Source organism: Myxocyprinus asiaticus, chromosome 1 (genome assembly GCF_019703515.2).
Source record: "Myxocyprinus asiaticus isolate MX2 ecotype Aquarium Trade chromosome 1, UBuf_Myxa_2, whole genome shotgun sequence".
In the NCBI taxonomy this organism is placed as follows: Eukaryota; Metazoa; Chordata; class Actinopteri; order Cypriniformes; family Catostomidae; genus Myxocyprinus; species Myxocyprinus asiaticus.
In genome coordinates, this window is record NC_059344.1 from 32,283,661 (window position 1) to 32,305,545 (window position 21,885).

The 21,885-nt window shown below is 37.8% G+C and overlaps 1 protein-coding gene across 1 annotated transcript; it reads left to right on the plus strand.

The window, feature by feature from the left end:
* The first annotated feature begins 481 nt into the window (after positions 1–481).
* LOC127446986 (gamma-butyrobetaine dioxygenase-like) lies at positions 482–21,825 on the plus strand. The gene is made up of 8 exons (XM_051708445.1): positions 482–622; positions 4,739–5,132; positions 5,329–5,443; positions 14,571–14,769; positions 16,925–17,030; positions 17,165–17,361; positions 18,805–18,971; positions 19,636–21,825. Exons 2-8 carry the CDS (start codon positions 4,776–4,778, stop codon positions 19,794–19,796), a joined length of 1,302 nt encoding a protein of 433 aa, XP_051564405.1. The 5' UTR covers positions 482–622; positions 4,739–4,775; the 3' UTR covers positions 19,797–21,825.
* Positions 21,826–21,885: the final 60 nt, after the last annotated feature.

The following is a 21,885-nucleotide window of genomic DNA, read 5'->3' on the forward strand; positions in this document are numbered from 1 at the left end:
TATTTATTTTTGAGTACATATGCAATATTAAGAATATTGAAAAGAAGTTACTTTATATAGGCTACTTTCTATCCTGAAAAAATGTAATCGCTTATTTAGAAGCAAGTCCCTTATTTTGAACTTGTTTTTTCCAAAAAGATGCCTTGTTTCTCTTATGAGATGTTTTTATTATTATTATTATTATTATTTTGTTGTTGTTTTTTTATAACTGGTTACCATTCGGAAAGGAGCCTGCAGATCTCCGGATCCGGAACGAAAAAGTACTGTTTCTGCTCAGAACGAAACAAAAAACATGTTGTTTTTAGTCCCTGATATTAAGTGATATTTGTTACTTGAATATAATCAGTTTATTCAGAGCTTATCAAATGATGCACATTTTACTGTCAGTGAAGTGTGTCCACAATTGCAACACAAAAACAAACACCACAATATTGAGCAAAGCTGCACGTCATTTTGGCGAAGTGACAGATCCACTGCCGCGCAAACATCATCACTGTCATGTGTACAGCAGCAGCAGTAACGCTGTAACCTTTTACCCACTTTCACTGCCGCGAGTTCTCACGCTTCCACAGCTCTATATAAAGCAGCGATAACCGAGGCTACAGTACACGCCATCTTTACGGTAAGTGCCTTATAACACTTTGTGTGTGTGTGTGTGTGTGTGTGTGTTTTGAAGATTTCTCATAATTTCAAACAGAATTAAAACAGTATAACTGCATCGTAAACATGAAATATACAGCACTGTCAGGGCTCCAGATTAAACGGGAAGTACGCGCTTGTATCAGCCTGATGAATGAAAGCTGTTGTGCTTGTTATACGCATCATATCCCTGATGTCTCATGTTATATTTTATGAATGAATACCCCTCGGTGACCATTCATATGTAGGGTAACTCGTTTTGTCAGACCGTGAGCTAAAAATACCCAGAAGCAATTAAGTCATACATATTTAGCTATCAAGCCTAGATACTAAATGAAGACAATACATGTTTGAGTTGGTTTGTGGTCTTTTACATAGCAACTAGGCGTTCATTTTCATGTGTTGTGTAGTAGTAACGCTTGAGGCAGCAGTGTGTTTGTTTGCAGGGGCAATACTGTAGTGACCTTTCACCTACTTCCGTGCTCACTGAGATATGTATGTCACATGAGCTAAGGTGCATGCATATTACATAACTAACATTCAAAGGTCTGTTTAGGGATACTGTTTGAACTATGCACGAGATATTTAGACATAATTAGCTGCTTAAAGGTCCACACTGATTGCAATGGTCACACCTGTTTGAATGTTTTTTTCCTTCCATAATGTAAGGACAGTAGTTGCCTTCAAGTCATATGAGTAGTTTCTTACCATAAGTAAGCATGAAGACACGTTGCTGATTTCGCTCGAGTGATTAGGAAAATGCATCAACAAGCTGTGTAGATTGTGATAAATGAAACCGTAACATGATTTTGGATTACATATTTTCTATTTTACATTGGGAGGCTTTTTAATCTTGTCCATACCCACGATTCGTTACGTTTTGTTGTTGTTGTTGTTGTTGTTTTTTTTTTTTTTTTTTTTTTGTGATATAGTATTCCTGGCACAATTACTCACATTATTTAACAATGGAAAAGAAAGCTGAACAAATAATTGTGCATCTGGCAGACATTCCAATCAGTGAATGATCTTCCATATTTCAGGTTGTGGAATGACATATTTTGACAAAAAAAAAAAAATTTTATGTCCATGATGCCCAACCAACATTGACAACTTTACATATTTTACTGTACATGATTTTATGTAACATTCCAGATTTACATTTAACAGTTTATTATGACATGCTGTTATCATCATTATTGATATTTTGATGCCAGAATTACACATTTGAGGTGTGCATACTGACCGACGTATCAGTCGACTTTGGATTGTTACTGTGTTGGACTCATGAGTCTGTTCATATCAGGGGCATAAATGGAGGGAAGGCAGGGTGGGCAGCAGCCCTAGGGCCCGGTGTGAGAGGGGGCCCACAACAGTCGACCAAAAGAAACCATAAAAATGACTGAGGGGTAATGAAAAACGACAAAGGCCCCCCAAGGAAGGGGCCCGACAGTTTCTTTGCACTGTGGCCCGCAAGATCCAACTTACACCACTGGTTCATATGGTATTGTTTAGGTTATGGAAAAGGTACACAAGGTAACCTTGAGGTTTCTATGAAATTGTACACGTAATAATCTTATTAGTCCTGCAAGAAGGGTTGGAGAAGTGCAGAGTTCAGTGAAGTCTTAGTCATGGTTTGAGTAATGTGGAAGTGCTGCTGTCCTCAAGTGACTAAAACCCAGTTTAGTTTTTATTTGGGTTACTTTACATTTATGCATTTTTGGCAGACACTTTTATCCAAAGTGACTTACAGTGCCCTTATTACAGGGACAATCCCCCTGGAGCAACCTGTAGTTAAGTGCCTTGCTCAAGGACACAGTGGTGGTGGCTGTGGGGATTGAACCAACAACCTTTTGCTTACCAGTTCAGTGCTTTAGTCCACAACGCCACCACCACTTTGGGTTACTTTGACATAATTATATTTGTTTTGTACCTTTATTAAAGGTATGCACCTTGACAGTCATTTAGATCTAGATGTCATCATTGTTATTTTCCAAGGTGGTTACTAATCATTCATCTTGTGCTAACTCAGCTTTTAGGCTGCAGCATAAATGTAGCCCGACTGTTGCACCAACAGCACAACAAATTGCCACTGACCAAGTTAGAGTTAAAAACTAAGTAAAGTTTAATCGGAGCAACTTTACCTTTATATCTAATTAGATCTAATGCACAGACAGTTTGACGGCTATATGGCAAAAAAAAACAAACAAATCCAGAACAATCAGAAGGCATTCAATCACCTGCAGTGAAGAAGACACACATCCTCGCAAAGTTTAATTAAATAAAAAAACGCGACAACCAAATGTGATTCTAAAGCATTGACATTGAATCGATTTGCAGTTGTGTTGTGATAGCAGTCCATTGTTTAAATGTCACACCTGCATGCGTATCATATCAAACAATATGCTGCAGTTCATTCAGTTGTGGTGACTCATCCAGTTACTGGGTAAAAGGTGAGGTGAAGGGGTGTGGTTGATATAAATGAACTTCTAAACAACTTGAAACTTTACAGGTGCATCTCAATAAATTAGAATGTCGTGGAAAAGTTCATTTATTTCAGTAATTCAACTCAAATTGTGAAACTCATGTATTAAATAAATTCAATGCACACAGACTGAAGTAGTTTAAGTCTTTGGTTCTTTTAATTGTGATGATTTTGGTTCACATTTAACAAAAACCCACCAATTCACTATCTCAAAAAATTAGAATACATCATAAGACCAATAAAAAAAACATTTTTAGTGAATTGTTGGCCTTTTGGAAAGTATGTTCATTTACTGTATATGTACTCAATACTTGGTAGGGGCTCCTTTTGCTTTAATTACTGCCTCAATTCGGCGTGGCATGGAGGTGATCAGTTTGTGGCACTGCTGTGGTGGTATGGAAGCCCAGGTTTCTTTGACAGTGACCTTCAGCTCATCTGCATTTTTTGGTCTCTCGTTTCTCATTTTCCTCTTGACAATACCCCATAGATTCTCTATGGGGTTCAGGTCTGGTGAGTTTGCTGGCCAGTCAAGCACACCAACACCATGGTCATTTAACCAACTTTTGGAGCTTTTGGCAGTGTGGGCAGGTGCCAAATCCTGCTGGAAAATGAAATCAGCATCTTTAAAAAGCTGGTCAGCAGAAGGAAGCATGAAGTGCTCCAAAATTTCTTGGTAAATGGGTGCAGTGACTTTGGTTTTCAAAAAACACAATGGACCAACACCAGCAGATGACATTGCACCCCAAATCATCACAGACTGTGGAAACTTAACAGTGGACTTCAAGCAACTTGGGCTATGAGCTTCTCCACCCTTCCTCCAGACTCTAGGACCTTGATTTCCAAATGAAATACAAAACTTGCTCTCATCTGAAAAGAGGACTTTGGAACACTGGGCAACAGTCCAGTTCTTCTTCTCCTTAGCCCAGGTAAGACGCCTCTGATGTTGTCTGTGGTTCAGGAGTGGCTTAACAAGAGGAATACAACAACTGTAGCCAAATTCCTTGACACGTCTGTGTGTGGTGGCTCTTGATGCCTTGACCCCAGCCTCAGTCCATTCCTTGTGAAGTTCACCCAAATTCTTGAATCGATTTTGCTTGACAATCATAAGGCTGCGGTTCTCTCGGTTGGTTTTGCATCTTTTTCTTCCACACTTTTTCCTTCCACTCAACTTTCTGTTAACATGCTTGGATACAGCACTCTGTGAACAGCCAGCTTCTTTGGCAATGAATGTTTGTGGCTTACCCTCCTTGTGAAGGGTCAGTGATTTTCTTCTGGACAACTGTCAGATCAGCAGTCTTCCCCATGATTGTGTAGCCTAGTGAACCAAACTGAGAGACCATTTTGAAGGCTCAGGAAACCTTTGCAGGTGTTTTGAGTTGATTAGCTGATTGGGATGTCACCATATTCTAATTTTTTGAGATAGTGAATTGGTGGGTTTTTGTTAAATGTGAGCAAAATCATCACAATTAAAAGAACCAAAGACTTAAACTACTTCAGTCTGTGTGCATTGAATTTATTTAATACATGAGTTTCACAATTTGAGTTGAATTACTGAAATAAATGAACTTTTCCACGACATTCTAATTTATTGAGATGCACCTGTATATGTGTCCTCAGACTAGCTAGCAAGTTATTTCAGTAACTCAGCACCAGGATGCTATCCAATCTTACTCGCTGGGTGTCCAGAGGTGCACTCCAGGCACTGAAGGGGGCAACCAGTCGGCCTCAGCTGGTCAAGACTCCTCATATTGGGAATCAGACACTGGCAGCGACGCCGCTGCCCTTCAATGGGGGTAGTCCAGGAGTAAGGCAGGCCAGAGCGCTGGAGCAGGAGAGGCTACTGCAGATCAATTGGGATGATGGGACCTGTAGTTTGTATCCATTCACCTGGCTGAGGGATAACTGCCAGTGTCCTTTCTGCATGCTGCAGTCGGCGCAGGCACGTAGCCTGCTACTTTCAGATTTGGACGTGCACACCGGGATGGACCAAGTACAGCTGATGGACAATAAGGTTGGTCTTGATAAGCAAAGCTTAGGCCTTATTTGACTTGAATAAACCCAGGTTAAATGGATATGAAGCATATTTTTAGGTAACATTTTTTTTAAGTGTGTGCTGGTGACCTTATGCTGATCTTTTCAGCAGGGTTTACATCAAAGCCATTGTCCATTAGTCCTTAATAAACCTGTTTGTCTGAAACTCATTGTAGGTGTCCATTACTTGGCCAGATCAGCATAGTAGTGAATTTGAGCCGGAATGGCTGAAGAAACGGTGTTTTTCTTCTGAGGCAAGACAGGCTCTCCAAGAGGAACTCTTCCTTAATGGTGAGTTCATTCTTTTTGTCTTCATTGCTATAATATTTGTTTTATCTCTTTGTCTGTTGTCTCTTTTTTTTTTTTACCTCTATGCACCTGAGTTTTTCTCTTTGTTAGTAACTGCCAATCATCTGTAATGCTGTCTGGATTTTCAGAGCTGCTCTTATCCTTTTATACTTTGCTCCTAGCATCTAGATAACCTCAGATATGTAGATATGTATCTCTTTGCATTCTGATAACCTCAGATAAGCAGGTTATGCAGCTTTTCCTCTCACTCTTTTATATATATATATATATATATATATATATATATATATATATATATATATATATATATATATATATATATATACGGTATTTTGCATAAATGTTGCCTAAAAAAGTTATTTACAATTGTGAGTCTGTTTGAGGTAACTAGTATTCACCTCTCTCTTGTTGTAACTTGTAGCAAGTGTTTACGGATTTAGATTTTTCAGTGTGAAAGTTTGTCCATTAGCTGTCCCTCAGTAATGGCCCCCTGCTCCCTAAGGGCCCGTTCACATTAACCCACGTTTTTGCGTCTGTCAGAGTTGTCTTTTAAACAGTTTTTCTATGTGAACATGCAATAGGTGGACGTCTTTGACTGTTGCGCCATGTCTTGCTGTGTTTTAAGACACAGTGTCAAGTTAAAAGAAGTGAAACTTTTAAATTATGCTTCTCCAGACACATGCATTTTTTTCTATTCATTGCACTGCAACACATTCGGTCTGAATGGCCCCTAATAATAGCTAAGAGTCTAAATTCCAACTTGTGGTTTAGAATTTAAATATAAAGCACTTTTGGGGGGCTCTGTTCTACATTTTGGGCCAGTTTAATGATCTAAATCAGGGCTAGTTTTCAGGAGTTTCTACTTCACTGTAGAAAGAGGTTTGTCCATATGACGTGCTGGAACATGCTCCTCATGTTCCTCTTTTTTCTGGATTTAGTCAGGCCTTACTAAGGAGGACCTCTTTGAAATCCCATCATCCTTAAAAAAAAAGGCAGCATGGAATTTTTTATTTTTTTTTTGTGCTCTGTTTATAGAAGTGTTATAGGGACCTTGTACAACAAAATCTTTATTAAAACACACTTTGAAGAGGGATAACTAATTTGTTTGATGCTTTCAGTTTCATTTTTAAAGTGAAGGCTATTAATGGCTCTTTTTTTAAAAAAAATTTAAAGACCACATTTTCTGATTATATTAAGTTTAAATGTACTTATATAGGCTAATGTTATTAGGTATTATTTAAATTTGTCTGTTTCAAATGTGATCTGCACAGCAGTTACCTTTTCAGTGTGCAGGCATTTCCCCCAGGATTGCCCGTGAGTGGAAAGTCTTTTCCTGCCACATGGAATAAAGATTTAAGGCAATTTGAGAAGAGTGAGCTGTTGTGCTTATACTAAACTTGAGGGATGCTGTGGTTACAGCAGACTGAACATTGTGTCTGCCAGAACAAGCATCCTGCTTATATACAGTATAAAGTACAGGTTTCTCAAACATAGTCTCAGGACAACTCGTAATGATTCCTATGAGATTTGCGAAGTTGTAAGATATCATGCAATTTGGCTTTCTTTTATTCCAATGCAAACCAATCAGAACAACCAATCAACAAACAGAATTTTAAATCGATTCAATACAGGCATCAAATTTGAGCTATGTCTGTGAACATTTTAGTTTCTCATTCCATATTTATTTAGGCAAAAAAACAAATGAATGATGTCTGCCTATAACCTGCAATACACTTCCCTTGTCTTTTTCCAAACCTGATGTTTTCTTTCTTTCATGGTTCACAACAGTCATTTTCCTATTAAAATCATGGTTAGGTTTAGGGTTTGGGTAAGGGGTTAGACTTTTTATTTAGGTTTGGGTTAGGGGTTAAACTTAGAAAAAATCATAACAACATTGTTCATTGGTTCCTTTATTTTTCTCTTTGGTAGTAAACTCATCTTGTACAATTATTGCGACTTATTTTGAGACTGGGTTGGTTTCTCTCCATACTGATGCGACTGATGTGTAAATGTTTGAGATTTTCAAATTTTGTGGTATTTGAGTTTTAGCTAATCCTTTAGTTTTAATAAAGTTTTACTGTTGTTTTTAAACTTCTGAGGTGAAATGATGCTGATATTTTGTGTAAGGGCACAGAGACACAAAAGGCATCCTCTTGTGTCCCATAAAGCTGTTAAAGACAACCAATACATCTCCTGGGTTTTAAACCATTGACTACAAAGTCTCTGTTTGAGGTGTAAAACACACTCATTCAGTCCCTACAAGGCTCACATGTGTTTAACAAAACTCCTTAATTGGCACATCATCAGAAGGTTCTGCCCCTTGTTTAAAGACTTCCCCTATAAACTCATTCAGAACTGTCTGCAAGAGGACTTGAAAGCACTCACCTTATATGCTATTATACATCTGTCTCAGACAATAATGTGCCAATAGCCATTTTGTTGAGTCAACATCTCCATATTCTTGACTGAGGACCAAGAATAGTTAAAATTTGTAATGCACTATGAACTAACATTGAACAATTGTATTTTTATTAACTAACATTAGCTAATATTAACAAATGCTTTGTTGTTTGTTCATGATACCTAATGTTAACGAATGGAACCTTATTGTAAAGTGTTACCGTAAATTGATATTACTTGAGAGGCTTGAGAAAAAAGAGAGACATGCTGATTATTATTAAGATAATAAAGCCCTCGGCTGATTGTTTGCAGCCTTTAAAGAGTCCATGAAATCAAAATCAGTGTTTTTGGGCTTTTAGTCCATGTCTATTAACTTTGAGGCTTTGAACATTTAAAGTTTACAGTCTTACTCTTTATGGAAAATACACCAAGAATATTGATGACTTATTTTGCACTACACAGATTTGTGTCCAATCCAGCCTGATCTCAGAAAATTATATGACCATGGCAACAGTTTTGCTAAATGAAATTACGTGCTTAATTACACATTTCACTACAATTTCCTAATGAAATGTCTGGCGAGGGGTGCCCAAAGCAAGTGAAATGGTGTCGTAATCTAAAACTTGAACCTAAATCTAACCAGTACTGTCATAAAAGCAAATGAGAGGTTAACAAAACAACAAAACCAATACTTAAACCTAACCAATAGTGTCCTTGTAGCAAATGTGAAATGCAAAGCACATTTTCTGAAGCAACCACGTCATTTCATGTTGCTTCTATGACACTTTTGTCTCATGTGTCAGCTGGTGTGCTTGACTGGTCTTGAATCACGCACTTCAGAGTTCAAAGTCCAACACTCTCTGTTGAGCTACAGTACCATGCAAGATAATCACATTGGAATAAGTGTCTTATATAGGTGGGTCTGTAATACAAGCGTTGGGTCTCTAATACAGGCATTAAAATGTTTCGCTTTTCAGATTATGCGTTAGAGTGTTTCGATATCGTAACAGCAGTGTGTGAGTAATAGAGCGAAAAATACGTGTTTATAAAGTCATAATTAGCCATTGTACTCGTGACTTTTGTGAAAGTGAATAAAACACAGTTGTTGTATCGCCTCTAGTGCTAATTTCACCAGAAAACTGCGGCGTAATGTAAAATGCGGCACATAAACTCAGTTTGCAAAAATTTTGTTATAGTAGTGTTCATTCTATGAGATTAGGATTATCCAGTCAAATGCTCCCTAGAATAAATATGTCCCTCTTCCTATAATACCACCCTCAGCCAACTAGTATATAGATAATCATGCATCATGGCTGTGATGTAACTAAAGCTTTTTGGATATTAAAAAAACTTCAATCTTTCTTTACTTGAGTATATGCTGTAGTTTAAACTGGGATTTTTATGACCCAGTGCACTGATTCACTTAGTGTCTAGTTTACAAGAGGGCACAACTGTGCATAATTCAGTTTACACATCATGCATGCCATGACATAATGGTACCAAGACATAAACTGTTTCCTTCTAGAGTAAAAAAGAGAATAACCATCACATTGCTGCATTAAAATACAGATGAAAAACAGTTCACCCTACACACACTGAAAAAGACCACACTGGCACAGACCAAAAGATCCAGATTACTTCAATAACAGTCAAAGTACTCAATTTTAAACCCAGTTTTTCCAAAGAGGTTTATCGAAAACAAATGACTTGACTCAATGGAGTCTTTTATTTACTGGGGAAGCTTATGAGCACAGCGCAGAATACAAAGTACGCTCTGCACATGCAAATTCAGTTATGCAAATCATGTTAATGAAATAATTCAAAGCAAACTTTTTCCACAACCCATTAGAGAAAAAAATTCCATAAGTGATTTGCACTCTCTTTGTGAGCAACTGTCTGTCCTGAGCTTAGTGATCTCTACTGTGTGCTCAGAGCTTTCAGTAGGGACTCTTTTGACAGAGTTTGACTGGATGTAGTTGACTGCCAGCAACAGAAGCTAAAATAAATAAATATCTTTTTATGGAAATGTCTCCAGAGGCCCATCTGGATAGAACGATGATATGACATGATATTAATATCTGATTGGCTGTGAGGGCAGAGTGAGCCCTGCCGGAAAACCCTAGTGTGTCAGTGGGAGACAGAATATTGAGCATTGCATGGTAATAAGAGCACTGCATTACTGACCTAGACTAAGTGAACCACTTCACCCTGGGCCCAGGGCTCAGCTCTCTCTCCGACTAACTCATTCACCCCCAGCCATTTTGTATTATTATTAACATGTTTCAGTCAGTTCCAGTTCTTCTGTCTCTCTGCTTTACTTTTCTCTTAGCTTCATAATCCCTTCACTTCCCTGCCTACTTGTGGGCAGTATTGAGTAGATTACTTCTGAAGTGTAATTTTTGTACTGATTACAACACAACTAAAATCGTTTTGCAGTACAATGCCGGTTTTGATCAATATAATTTTAACTGTAATAAGTACCAATTTCACTGCATTCATTAAATATTAGTAAACATGAAATCAAACAACAGTTTGCTTTTTATTGTATTCATACTCCTCATCACCATGGAAATCATGGGTGTATTTTTCAGCTGTGGCTGAATAAATTGTAGAGGTTCTCTTCCTTTCCAAGCAAACAGAGAATGCTGAGTTGACATTGTGGCTTCTTCCATGTCAGGGTCTGGATTCTGGAATGGAACAATCTTTCTTTATCCCACTGAGGTGTGACTGTCAAGGATATTATAACTCTGATATAAAAAATCTGAAGCTTATGTAAGCTCTTATGTGCCTAACATAGCATTTTGAGTGGAGTTTTACACCCTGTATATGATAGATTACTGCTAGTCTTGCATAGCCAGACTTATGACTTAACAACATAAAGTCTGGTGAAGATTCCAGCGTATATTTGGCCAGGAACCACCCACTTAAGGCCCCCACACACTCATGGAGAAGTGCTTCTTCTTTCTTCGCTCAAAACCAAAACGAAGTTTGAAACAGCTGACCAACGACATACTGTTTGCAAACATTCAGACACCCGCCACGCTGCTGGGGAGGCGTTTAGAGGTACATTTAACTATGAGGACGCTCCAGTAAAATGTGTTATCAATTACTTCATGCCTCATTCTATGAGTAGAATTCACACAAGATCAGTAAAATAAGCTGTTTTATCTCCTCAACAATTATTTAAATATACAGTATATGCCAGGGGGCCTGGGTAGCTCAGCGAGTATTGATGCTGACTACCACCCCTGGAGTCGCGAGTTCAAATCCAAGGCGTGCTGAGTGACTCCAGCCAGGTCTCCTAAGCAACCAAATTGGCCTGGTTGCTAGGGAGGGTAGAGTCACATGGGGTAACCTCCTCGTGGTCGCTATAATGTGTGGTTCTCACTCTCGGTGGGGCACGTGGTGAGCTGTGCGTGGATGCCACGGAGAATAGCGTGGGCCTCCACACATGCTACGTCTCCGTGGTAACGTGCGCAACAAGCCACACGATAAGATGCATGGATTGGCGGTCTCAGACGCGGAGGCAACTGAGATTCCTCCTCCGCCACCCGGATTGAGGTGAGTCACTACGCCACCATGAGGACTTAGAGCGCACTGGGAATTGGGTATTCCAAATTGGGGAGAAAAGGGGAGACATTTTTTTTAAAAATTACATTAAATATATATATATATATATATATATATATATATACACAATATATGCAGTAAATAAAGTGTAATTTGTAATGTTTACCTTTTGCATTCATGGCATCAATGCGCTAACACGCTAGGCTATACGCAGCCATAATATGCGCCGGTTACGCTCTGTTATGTAATGTATGATGACATTGATACTACTGCAATGATGGGTGCTTTAAAGAGTGTTAATGTATAGAATCAGAGACTATTTAGCAGACACGGGCCATTTCTATTTAAATGAATGGGAGAAATTGGAACACCCAACCAAGAAGTTCTCGGATTTGGAAAGAAAGTCCCTCCTTACAGGTAAAATAGCCAATCACCTTTTAGATACAGACATCACCTGTCAGTCAACTCACTAACGTGCATGCGCATTAGCTATACAAGATGGGAAAATTGCATGTTTTAGCGTAATATGAGGTAAAAAAGCACAATGAACGATTCCAATATTATCAAATTTTATTGCTGATTTGAAATATGTACTTTGATCGTAATCTTGACCAACTGTTTTTGAGATTTCGGTGTTCCCCCATTCAAGTAGATAAGAGCTGCACTGTCATGACTGGAAATAACCTCCCTAGAGCATTCCAAAGATGGCCGACATTGGACTGACTTGCTAGAAAGACTTTGGTAGAATACAGACAAAAGAATGCATAGCTTACTTTGGGCAGATGTGTGAATGGCTTTCGGCTGCAGATGGCACATGAGTGAAACAGCATATCAAACAACAACGTGAATGGGCACTTAAGAGTATTTGAGTCGATTTGATTCCTTTTGCAGACTAATTAAACAAAAAAAATCTCATAACACGTTCTTGAAAAATGTTAAACAATGGCAGTAAGTGTATTTTGCCACAGGTAAATATATATGTCAGGTGGAAACAAATGACTTCCTAAATTGATTGGGACAAGAACTCCATCCTCAATCAGTAGACTTAATTCACAGTAGCACAATATATGATTTTTGCTGTGAGGGAGACACTTACAGTCTCTTCAATGGCAAGCACTTAAATCACATCTAATTTTCCACAATTCATGTTCTACTGAAATGTATTGGAAAGATGTTTTCTCAATGTTTCATCAGCGGCACAATCCAAAACACTTTAAATAACAGTGCAACCCACTGAAGAGACTGCTCGCAGCCTCGTTGTCATTCCCTGACAAAAATTAAAGATGGCGCCACTGTGATCCATGAGGAGTTTTTTCTTTCAATTGTAGTTACTGAGTTGTATTTTTCTCTATAATTAGTCTCTGCTGTGACAGTTTTTCCTGTGCAACAGTTTTCTTAATTGAAAAAAGCTGAAAAATGAGCAGGGGTAAAAAATACTTACATTTCGTAGAGGTCAAAGAAGCAATTTATAAATGCTTGGTTATACTACATGCACATTCACATGTACACTTCTCTAGAGGCCGTCTGTGCAAATAGAACAAGAGACAGTTTTTCCAGTAGTGTTCCTGTTCAGTCAAACATTGCTGGCCCTCACACAGTGTTCTGACCAATGTGTTCTGGCGTCAGCCACACATACACACACACACACACACAGAGAGAGAGAGAGAGAGAGAGAGAGAGAGAGAGAGAGAGAGAGAGAGAGAATCCTTCATTATGTAAAACAGTTAGGAATGGATAGGCATACATTTCTGTCTTGTGTTATTTGAGTAAGATTATTTATAAAATTAATTTTTTCTGCTTAGTAATACAAGGAATTTTTTAAATTTTTTTTATCCCCAATTTGGAATGCCCAATTCCCAATGCGCTCTAAAGTCCTCGTGGTGGCATAGTGACTCGCCTCAATCCGAGTGGAGGCGGACGAATCTCAGTTACCTCTGCGTCTGAAACCGTCAATCCACACATCTTATCACGTGGCTTGTTGAGCGCGTTACCGTGGAGACATAAAGTGTATGGAGGCATCACACTATTCTCCGCGGCATCCACGCACAACTCACCACACGCCCCACCGAGAGCGAGAACCACATTATAGCGACCATGAGGAGGTTACCCCATGTGACTCTACCCTCCCTAGCAACCGGGCCAATTTCTATTATATGTAATTTATAATATATATATAAAATATAGTTATTCTGTTATATATAATTATTCTTTGTCTGTGATTTGATACATTGCCAATATTGTATGCAAAACAATTTTGCCAATTAAGTACTTTGAAATTAAAAACGAAAATTACACACATTAAAAAAATGACAAAACAGATATTTTTTTTTTTTGTCATTTTAAATTATCCATTTTAATTCATCCATATAAAAATATTCTTTATATATATGTATATTAAATAAAATTGTATTTTTTTATTTTTTTCGAAAATGCAACCCACCAATCACCACAACAAAAATTGTATGGTTTAATAAAAGTCGGTTAATAATGAAAAGTTTGATACCTATGGGAATAGATTTACTAAAACATTTTGTTGTTGATTAACGTCAAGTTGTTGTTGTTTTTTCCAAAGAAGTGGACTTCTTTCACTTCTGGTTGGTGGAAGGAGAGTGTGAAAGGGATGATATGTCTCTGTTATCAGCCTCATGGTTTGCTCAGTTTGAGCCTGCAAATCATGGAGCTCAGAGCTGAACTAATAAGTCTGAGAGAGAGAGAGAGAGAGAGAGAGAGAGAGAGAGAGAAAGAGAGAGAGTAGCATATTTAGCTTGGCAACGTTTTTTTACCTTCTCTTTGAATAATGATCATTACATTGATTTAGTTCCCAACATCCTTATACAGTATGGACCACTATGAGCCACAATTATTCAGTTGTTCAAATAGATGGTTGTTCAGTTATTTATGCTTTTTATGTAACTTGCTGCTGGAACTTTTGGTGCAATGATTGCTCAGGACCTCAGTTTTCCAGCATTCTTGAGTCTAAGTGTTGTGTTCTGCCTGTCAGTTGTACTGGAACTAGCCCAGTCTAAGTGGCTGATTTCCATAAATTGGAAAATGAAACATTAAAGGGTGATTCTTTATTTCTATAAACGCAACCCTGGCTTAAGTGTGTAATGTTTGTATATGCATATTTATGTTTCAGAGCGTGAATACTGGGATTCTGGTCTGCAGATCCCCACAGCAGATTTCGAGGAGGTTTTACATGATGATAAGGCTGCACTGGCCTGGCTTGAGGCTCTGAGACGCATTGGCATCGCCTACCTGAGGGGGGCGCCAGTGGAGCAGGGCCAAGTGGCCAGACTGAGCCAGAGAATTGGCTATCTCCGGCTCACCTTTTATGGGTATTGTAACTTTGGCTTCATGTTTTATACATAATTAAAGTGACAACATTTAGAAACAGAAAAAGAAAGAATCATTTTTGTTCCCTGAACACTGAGACAAATTGGAATAACAGTCATTCTCATTCTGCAAACATAGAAACATAGCAAGATATCACATAATGAGAGAAAAATTAGTAATTACCTCAGTTTGAAAATCTCAAAATGGCGGCCTGTTTTTATAGTGCAAAATGAATGCATAAATATTTAGTGTATCACTGGAAACAGGGAAGAATGGAATTGAGAAAAGTATATGTTCCTCAAAAATACTGTCCCAGAAAGTTTCACCAAAATGATTTAGAGCCTTTGTGTGTTTGAAAAAAAAAAAAAAAAAACTGTTCAATGCTGGCATTTATGTCATTGGGCTGCCATTCCCACTCCTTTCAATCAACAAACAAAGGAGACAAATAACCTACTGCAAAGAGCACAAAACCATCAGTCATGGAAAAATGTAATATGGTCTAATGAGTCACCTTCCATCCAAATGTCTCCATCTGGCCAGGTTTATATGTGAAGAAAATACAAAATTCCCTCAACCCACAATGTCTGTTGAAAATATGGTGGGATATCCGTAGAGGTATGGGCACCCATCTCATGGAAGTCATTAGATTTGATGATTGCTCTGCACAGCTGTATAACAGCCAAGGAATACAAGGCGATTTTAAAAGACCAGGTGCATCCTATGGCACAATCACAGTTCTCTCATGATGTTTCCATATTCCAAAGATGATACAAATGATCCTATTCATACTACTAGATTAAATATACTTCAAACTGTTTTCATGAATACAAGAACTAAACGTCATTGAACCTTGGGACGTTTTGGAGCACATAATGTCAATGTTATTTTAGAAATAAGAAGCTTCTTCTTATGAAATAGTGCAGTTGCCTCTACAAATACAGTAGTTCAAGACTTGATAGACCACATTTAAAAAAAGACTGAAGCTATTTTAAAAGCAAGGAGTGACTCTGCCTGTCATTTTCCTTAATACTGATGTGATGTTAGGTATTTCAGTTATTTTGTCTATCCCTGTGCTTATATTTGAGAAGAATAATGATTGACATTTAACCTTTATTTTTAGCTGTTATGTCATCTTTCTATTTCGGCCAAAAACATCTTGGCTATTGAGAGTAAAGCAGTGTGTAAAATCATAATGTAACCATTCAAGATAATCGTGAACATCACTTTATGATTTGATGAAAGGATTTCGTGCTGTAACTGTTGCCCAACAATCAGAACAATGCTACCCTGTCAGAACCTCTGACATCCATTAAAATGAATGAGAAATGATGTGAAGGAGTTTTTCTTTACTTGTCCCATTACTCTAGGCTCACTGGAAGATCATTAGTGAGCCCAAAAGCCTTATAAAAATCAAGAACAATTTGAATTTGGATCCATTTTCTAGTTAGACACCAAAGCCCTTGAGAAGAACATGCAGAAAGCACTTTTTTAAAAAAAGGGAAGAACAATAAGAACCTTAAAGATTAAGATGGAGATAGACAGACGAGACAGAGCAGAGACAGACATGCAGTGAGCTCCTAGCTGAACTTCCTGTCAGCTGACACCTGTTAAGTGACAGGCTAAAAGCGATTTAGCACAGTGAGATCCCCAGGAGCCCACAGAGCAGCTTCACCTGACCCAAACTGGAACAAAAAGCATTGCATCTGCCAAATCAGGATTTATTAGAAGGGTTTTACTGGCAATGGACTTTTTAACATGTTCAGAGCTATCTCATTGAGACCATTAATCTGCCCTATTTGCTTTTCAAAAGCAGTGCATAGAAACAAACAACACTTTTTTCCCATTTTTATTGTCATCTCTTAAACTCTGTTGAATGTTCTAAGGGGGTTGATCAAGAATGAATTTCTATGTTAATTTCACTTCACCTCTATTCTCACTATTCTTCACACTATGCTCTCAGTGTTGCCACAACAAAAATGTCTGTTTTGTTCATTGCAGTGATTCCTTAGTCTTTAAATTTATTCTCAAGACTGTAAGAAATCAAGGAAGCATTTTACAGCTGTGGTTTCCTACAATAAATACATAGAAAGATACTGTAAAAATTTACAAGCACACGATCACCTGTTCTGATCCATCGACCCCCCTGTGCTTCCACAGACACACGTGGCAAGTGCAGGACAAGCCTATGGCTAACAATGTAGCGTACACTTCTGGCAAACTGAGCTTGCACACAGACTACCCTGCTCTGCACCATCCACCTGGGGTGAGTTTACTAGTCTCTTTATAAAGTTTGATTTGCTTTGTTGGAATGAAAGCACACACAAACATCACACACGTGCACAGCACATGGACAGAGGATTGCTAATGTAACAGTTGGCTGTGTGTGTGTGTATGTAGGTGCAGTTCCTGCATTGTATCCGTCAAGCTGATCGGGGTGGTGAGAGTGAGGTGGTTGATGGGTTTCAAATGGCGGAGCTGCTCAGGAGGGAGGATCCAGAGGCATTTAACATTCTCTCCTCTCTTAGGGTGGACTTCACAGACAGCGGTGCAGACTACTGCGACTTCAGCGTGCAGTCCAAAAACCACATCATAGAGTAAGATACAATGGGACTGTGACATGCATACTGTATTAATGCTGTGTTTTACCATAAATAATGCAATATATTAACTTTGTCATATCTAATTATCATCAACACCAACTATCAGTATCAGCAATATTTGCCTCCAGGATTGATTTTCCAGGGCATTTTTTTGTTTTATGAGTGCATATTTTTGAACCAGGTAAAAACAAAGAGTGCATTGTCTATTTATGTCAAAAACTTAAATTAAAAAATCAGTTAATCCAGAGGCGGGTCATTTCTATTTAAATGAATGGGAGAAACTGGAACACCCAGCCAAGAAGCTCTAGTGCGCAATGGTCAACGGATGTAGAAAGGAAGTCCCGCCTTACAGGTAAAAGAGCCAATCACCTTTTAGATACAGACATCGCCTGTCAATCAACTTGCTAACGCGCATGCACATTAGCTATTCAAGCCGGGAAAAATGTGTGTTTTAGCGTAATTTGAGGTAAATAGCACAATTTATGATTCTAATATTATCAAATTTTATTGCTTGAAATATGTTCTTTGATCATAATCTTGACCAACCGTTTAGGATATTTCGGTCTTTCCCCATTCAAGTAGATAGGAGCTGCACTGGCATGACTGGAAGTAGTCTCCCGAGAGCGTTCCAAAGATGGCCGACAGTGGACTGACCTGCTAGAAAGACTTTGGTTAAACTAAATAAATAAAATAACTATTAAAATGGTATTTAACATTTCTCAGTCTGAACAATCAAGGCTGTTACCTATGAAATCAATATCAAATACAACATTTTTTCTGTAAATAATGCACAAGATATCATAACACAAGTCTGTAACACTACATTTTATTGTAAAGGTTTTAGAGTTGTTGGGTGTGTTTTCCTCACATAAAAAATAAATAAATAAATAAAATAAATATCAAAAACCACTTAAAAAGCATAGATCACCCAAAAATGAAAATTCTCTCATCATTTACTCACCCTCATGCCATCCCAGATGTGTATGACTTTCTTCTGCAGAACACAAATTATGATTTTTAAAAGAATATCTCAGCTCTGTTGGTCCATACAATGCAAGTGAATGGGTGCCAAAATTGTATTTAGCTCTGAGAATCTACAGAGCTGAAATGTTCTTCTTATAAATCTTTGTTTGTGTTCAGCAGAAGAAAGGGATGGCATGAGGGTGAGTAAATGATGAAAGAATTTTCATTTTTGGGTGAACTATTCTTTAATATTAGCTCCACATTTAACAAAACTCACAAAAAACAGATACCTGACAGCTACAGTTCACTAAGAATCCACCCTTTTTTTATTTTTTATCTCTGGTTAATTTCTGACCCTGCCAACTATACCTAAATAATGCACTAAATGGCACCATCTGCCAGTCATTAGGGAAACTGAAACTTGTAAGACATACAGCTCTAGTTTTTAATACAGACTTGTTTTTAATTGTGCAGTGTGGACTCTGAGGGTCGAGTTGTGAGGATCAACTATAACAATGCCACACGAGACTCCGTGCTGGATCTGCCTCTGCACCAGGTTCAGCCCTTCTACTCCTCTCTAAAGGCCTTTGTGGATCTGCTCAACAGGCCTGAGAACGTGCTCACATACAGAATGGAACCAGGTCAGTCTGGTTAGGAATATCCACTGGAGCACAAAGTCACCTCTTAATATTTATTCTGATTGCATGAAAGACATCGAATAAGGTTTATCTCTAGACTTAAAATGCTTTTGAATTGAATGGGACTCCCCATTTTAAATCTGATGCAGAATATGTAAATTATTACTGGCAGGTTTAATGAATGACAGCTTCTTCGTGATCCCCAGGGCCCCATTTTATTTTTAAGGCCAGGATTTTCAAAGCATTATGTTCACAGAAACGTTCACTTAATTGAAGTTTATCAAATACCTTAATTGAAACATACAGTATCATTGCACTCAAACAAACAGATCAGTTTTTTATAGTGCCACAGAGACACAGAGTGAGAAAATCAGCCTATGAATGGCTTACTTATAGTTTTCTCTGCATATTAAGCTGGGATAAGAGAAAGTATTTTAACACCAATAAAGTTGCACACTTTGAGTTGGTGTCAAGTCTTCTGTTGCCAGTTCAAATAAATTCTTGGGTCGAGTTCATCATCTAAACTAGGAGGAAGTCCACATGCAATGGGCAAACAGAACACCTTATCAAGTCTTTTTATTTAACCAAACTTGAAAAGCATTGAAACTATTTTGCATGTGTAAATAAACGAGCTGGTTGTTCAATTAAACTCTTTTGCTCTGTGCAGGTGACTTGGTGACCTTTGATAACTGGCGTCTGTTGCATGGCCGAAGGAGCTACCTATCACAAGGTCAGAGCTTCAGACACCTGGAAGGAGCATATCTGGACTGGGACGAGGTCATGTCCCGTCTCAGGATCCTCCGCAAGACTGTCCATGAAGACAGCTAGACCGTCCCTTGCAGTGAGAGTGATTGATAGAACGCAAAAGTTATATCTGATCAGTTGTCTGGTTTTGGGATATTGTTGCTTTATGGGAACTTTTAACAACTTTTCACCTCAGACTTCTTCAGATCGTAGAAGGGAAATTTTCTTTTGAGGCATTTCAATTTTTCCAAGTAGATAATCTGTCTTTTGGTAGTTTGCATATGCTAGTATTTTGTCTTTTTATTGATAGGAAGGTGAGCTTTTTTTTATTGCATTGACCTATCATTGTTCTCTTTGATATAAGGGACAGTTTGCCGGGCATTATTAAATATAGTAGTCTTAATCTATTAATGTATTAAAGTAGAACCTCCGATGGCATCAATATTTCATTCAGAACGAAAGGTTTAGCCTATGTGTGGATTAATGCCCAAAGTATTGTGCCTGTTTGAACAAGGGGTTTAATTTGTTTTCATTATGCATGCAGTCCGTTGCAACAGAGTGTCATTTCTGATGGCACAATTCAAGGTTTAGTTTGTGATGTTTGTCAGGAAAGATCATATTGTTCCCCTTAGCTTGTATGTCATATGGTATCCACAGATCAAAAAAAGTTTTAGCCATTTGGTTATTGGAAACCTGTGTTTGTGTGTGTCTGGACCACCATTCTTTCTTGTATGTATGAGTTATTTTAATATTGCTTTATCAAAATGTAGTTTTTCCCATGTATTCTCGTTTTGCACTCAAATTTAGTGCAGGTTTTAATGAACCGTATTACACTTACACTAAATTATTTGCTTGTAGTCCAGACAGTGATGAAACACTAAGTCTTGCAAACAGGACATCTGGACATTTGCTGATGTCCAAAACATAAAGTGGATTGTTTTTGAGCAAATATTAATGTTTTCTTTTTTCATTCAACAACCAATCTATTTTGATATAGGGAGATGGGGGACTACTAGGATACTAGTAGACATTAAGCAAATGAACAGTAAGGCTTTAAAGCTGAAGTGTGTGACTTTTTCGATGTTAAAATACTTAGTCCTATCATAGCTTACTGTAATATGCAGGAACAACTATAATTAAGCCATTCGTTGGTTAATTTTCTCTAAAACTGTAAACACTGTCTCTGGTGCTATGAAAATTCCTGTTTTCTTGAGCAATCTGTCTAGCCCTACACAGCAACATAGACTTGACCAATGGCGTGAGTTGGGGGCGGGACCATCTGTTTGGCCGATCAATGGTTGACAAAGTGTATTCAGAAAGCTGTTTTGAAAATAACATTTATTTTTGGAATTCTGTTTATGTGGTGCAGAAATTACACACTTCAGCTTTAAATATGTGAGCTTTTTTAAAGGAAAAAAATTGCCAATTTGTACAAATGCAGTAACAATGCAAATAAAGCACATGTAGCTTTAGTCTATATCAAGTATATAAGCTACATCAGCTATAGCTTCATATTTTTGTACGGACAACTGTCAATGTTGATATTTAAACCGCTCAGGATTATGGCCACCTGCAGTCGGCTTTTGCTGGGCTTGCACTTAAAGATGCTATATTGTCAAATCTTTAAACAGTGTTTAAAAAAATGCTGTGTGAGTCTTGTAATGTATTTGCAGGATTCTGACATGTTTTTTTTTTTTTTCCAAGACATTAAAAGACATTAATGATATCCTCATATGACATTCTTTTTCATTCTGTGCATGAAATCTGGTAATAGATCTGCTGGTTATTCTGGCTGCCCTAGTCAGAAATTAATCAGGGCTCCAGATATTTAATTAACATGATGTAGGAGCAATAATACCTCTGTAGACAGTGATTACTCTGTCTAAAATCTGTGACAGTATGAGCTATATAATCTAGCATAGAGAAATTGTGTAACACTTTACAATAATGTTCCATTTGTTAACATAAACTAACAATAAACAATTGTAATAGCTTTTTATTTTTATAAACATTAACAAAGATTAATGCTGTGAAAATATATTGTTAATTGTTTGTTCATTATGCCTAATGCATTAATGTTAACAAATGGAACAAATTGTTCTAGCAGTGTTTACTGAGTCATGATATCTTCTTCACTATTCACAGCTACTTTTGTTGCTACTTAGACTTTAAG

Coding starts and splice junctions, on each gene's coding strand:
- LOC127446986 (XM_051708445.1), top strand. CDS start 4,776: ATGCTATCCAATCTTACTCGCTGGGTGTCCAGAGGTGCACTCCAGGCA. Junction 5,444..14,570: donor AGAGGAACTCTTCCTTAATG/GTGAGTTCATTC, acceptor TTTATGTTTCAG/AGCGTGAATACTGGGATTCT. Junction 14,770..16,924: donor CTCCGGCTCACCTTTTATGG/GTATTGTAACTT, acceptor GTGCTTCCACAG/ACACACGTGGCAAGTGCAGG.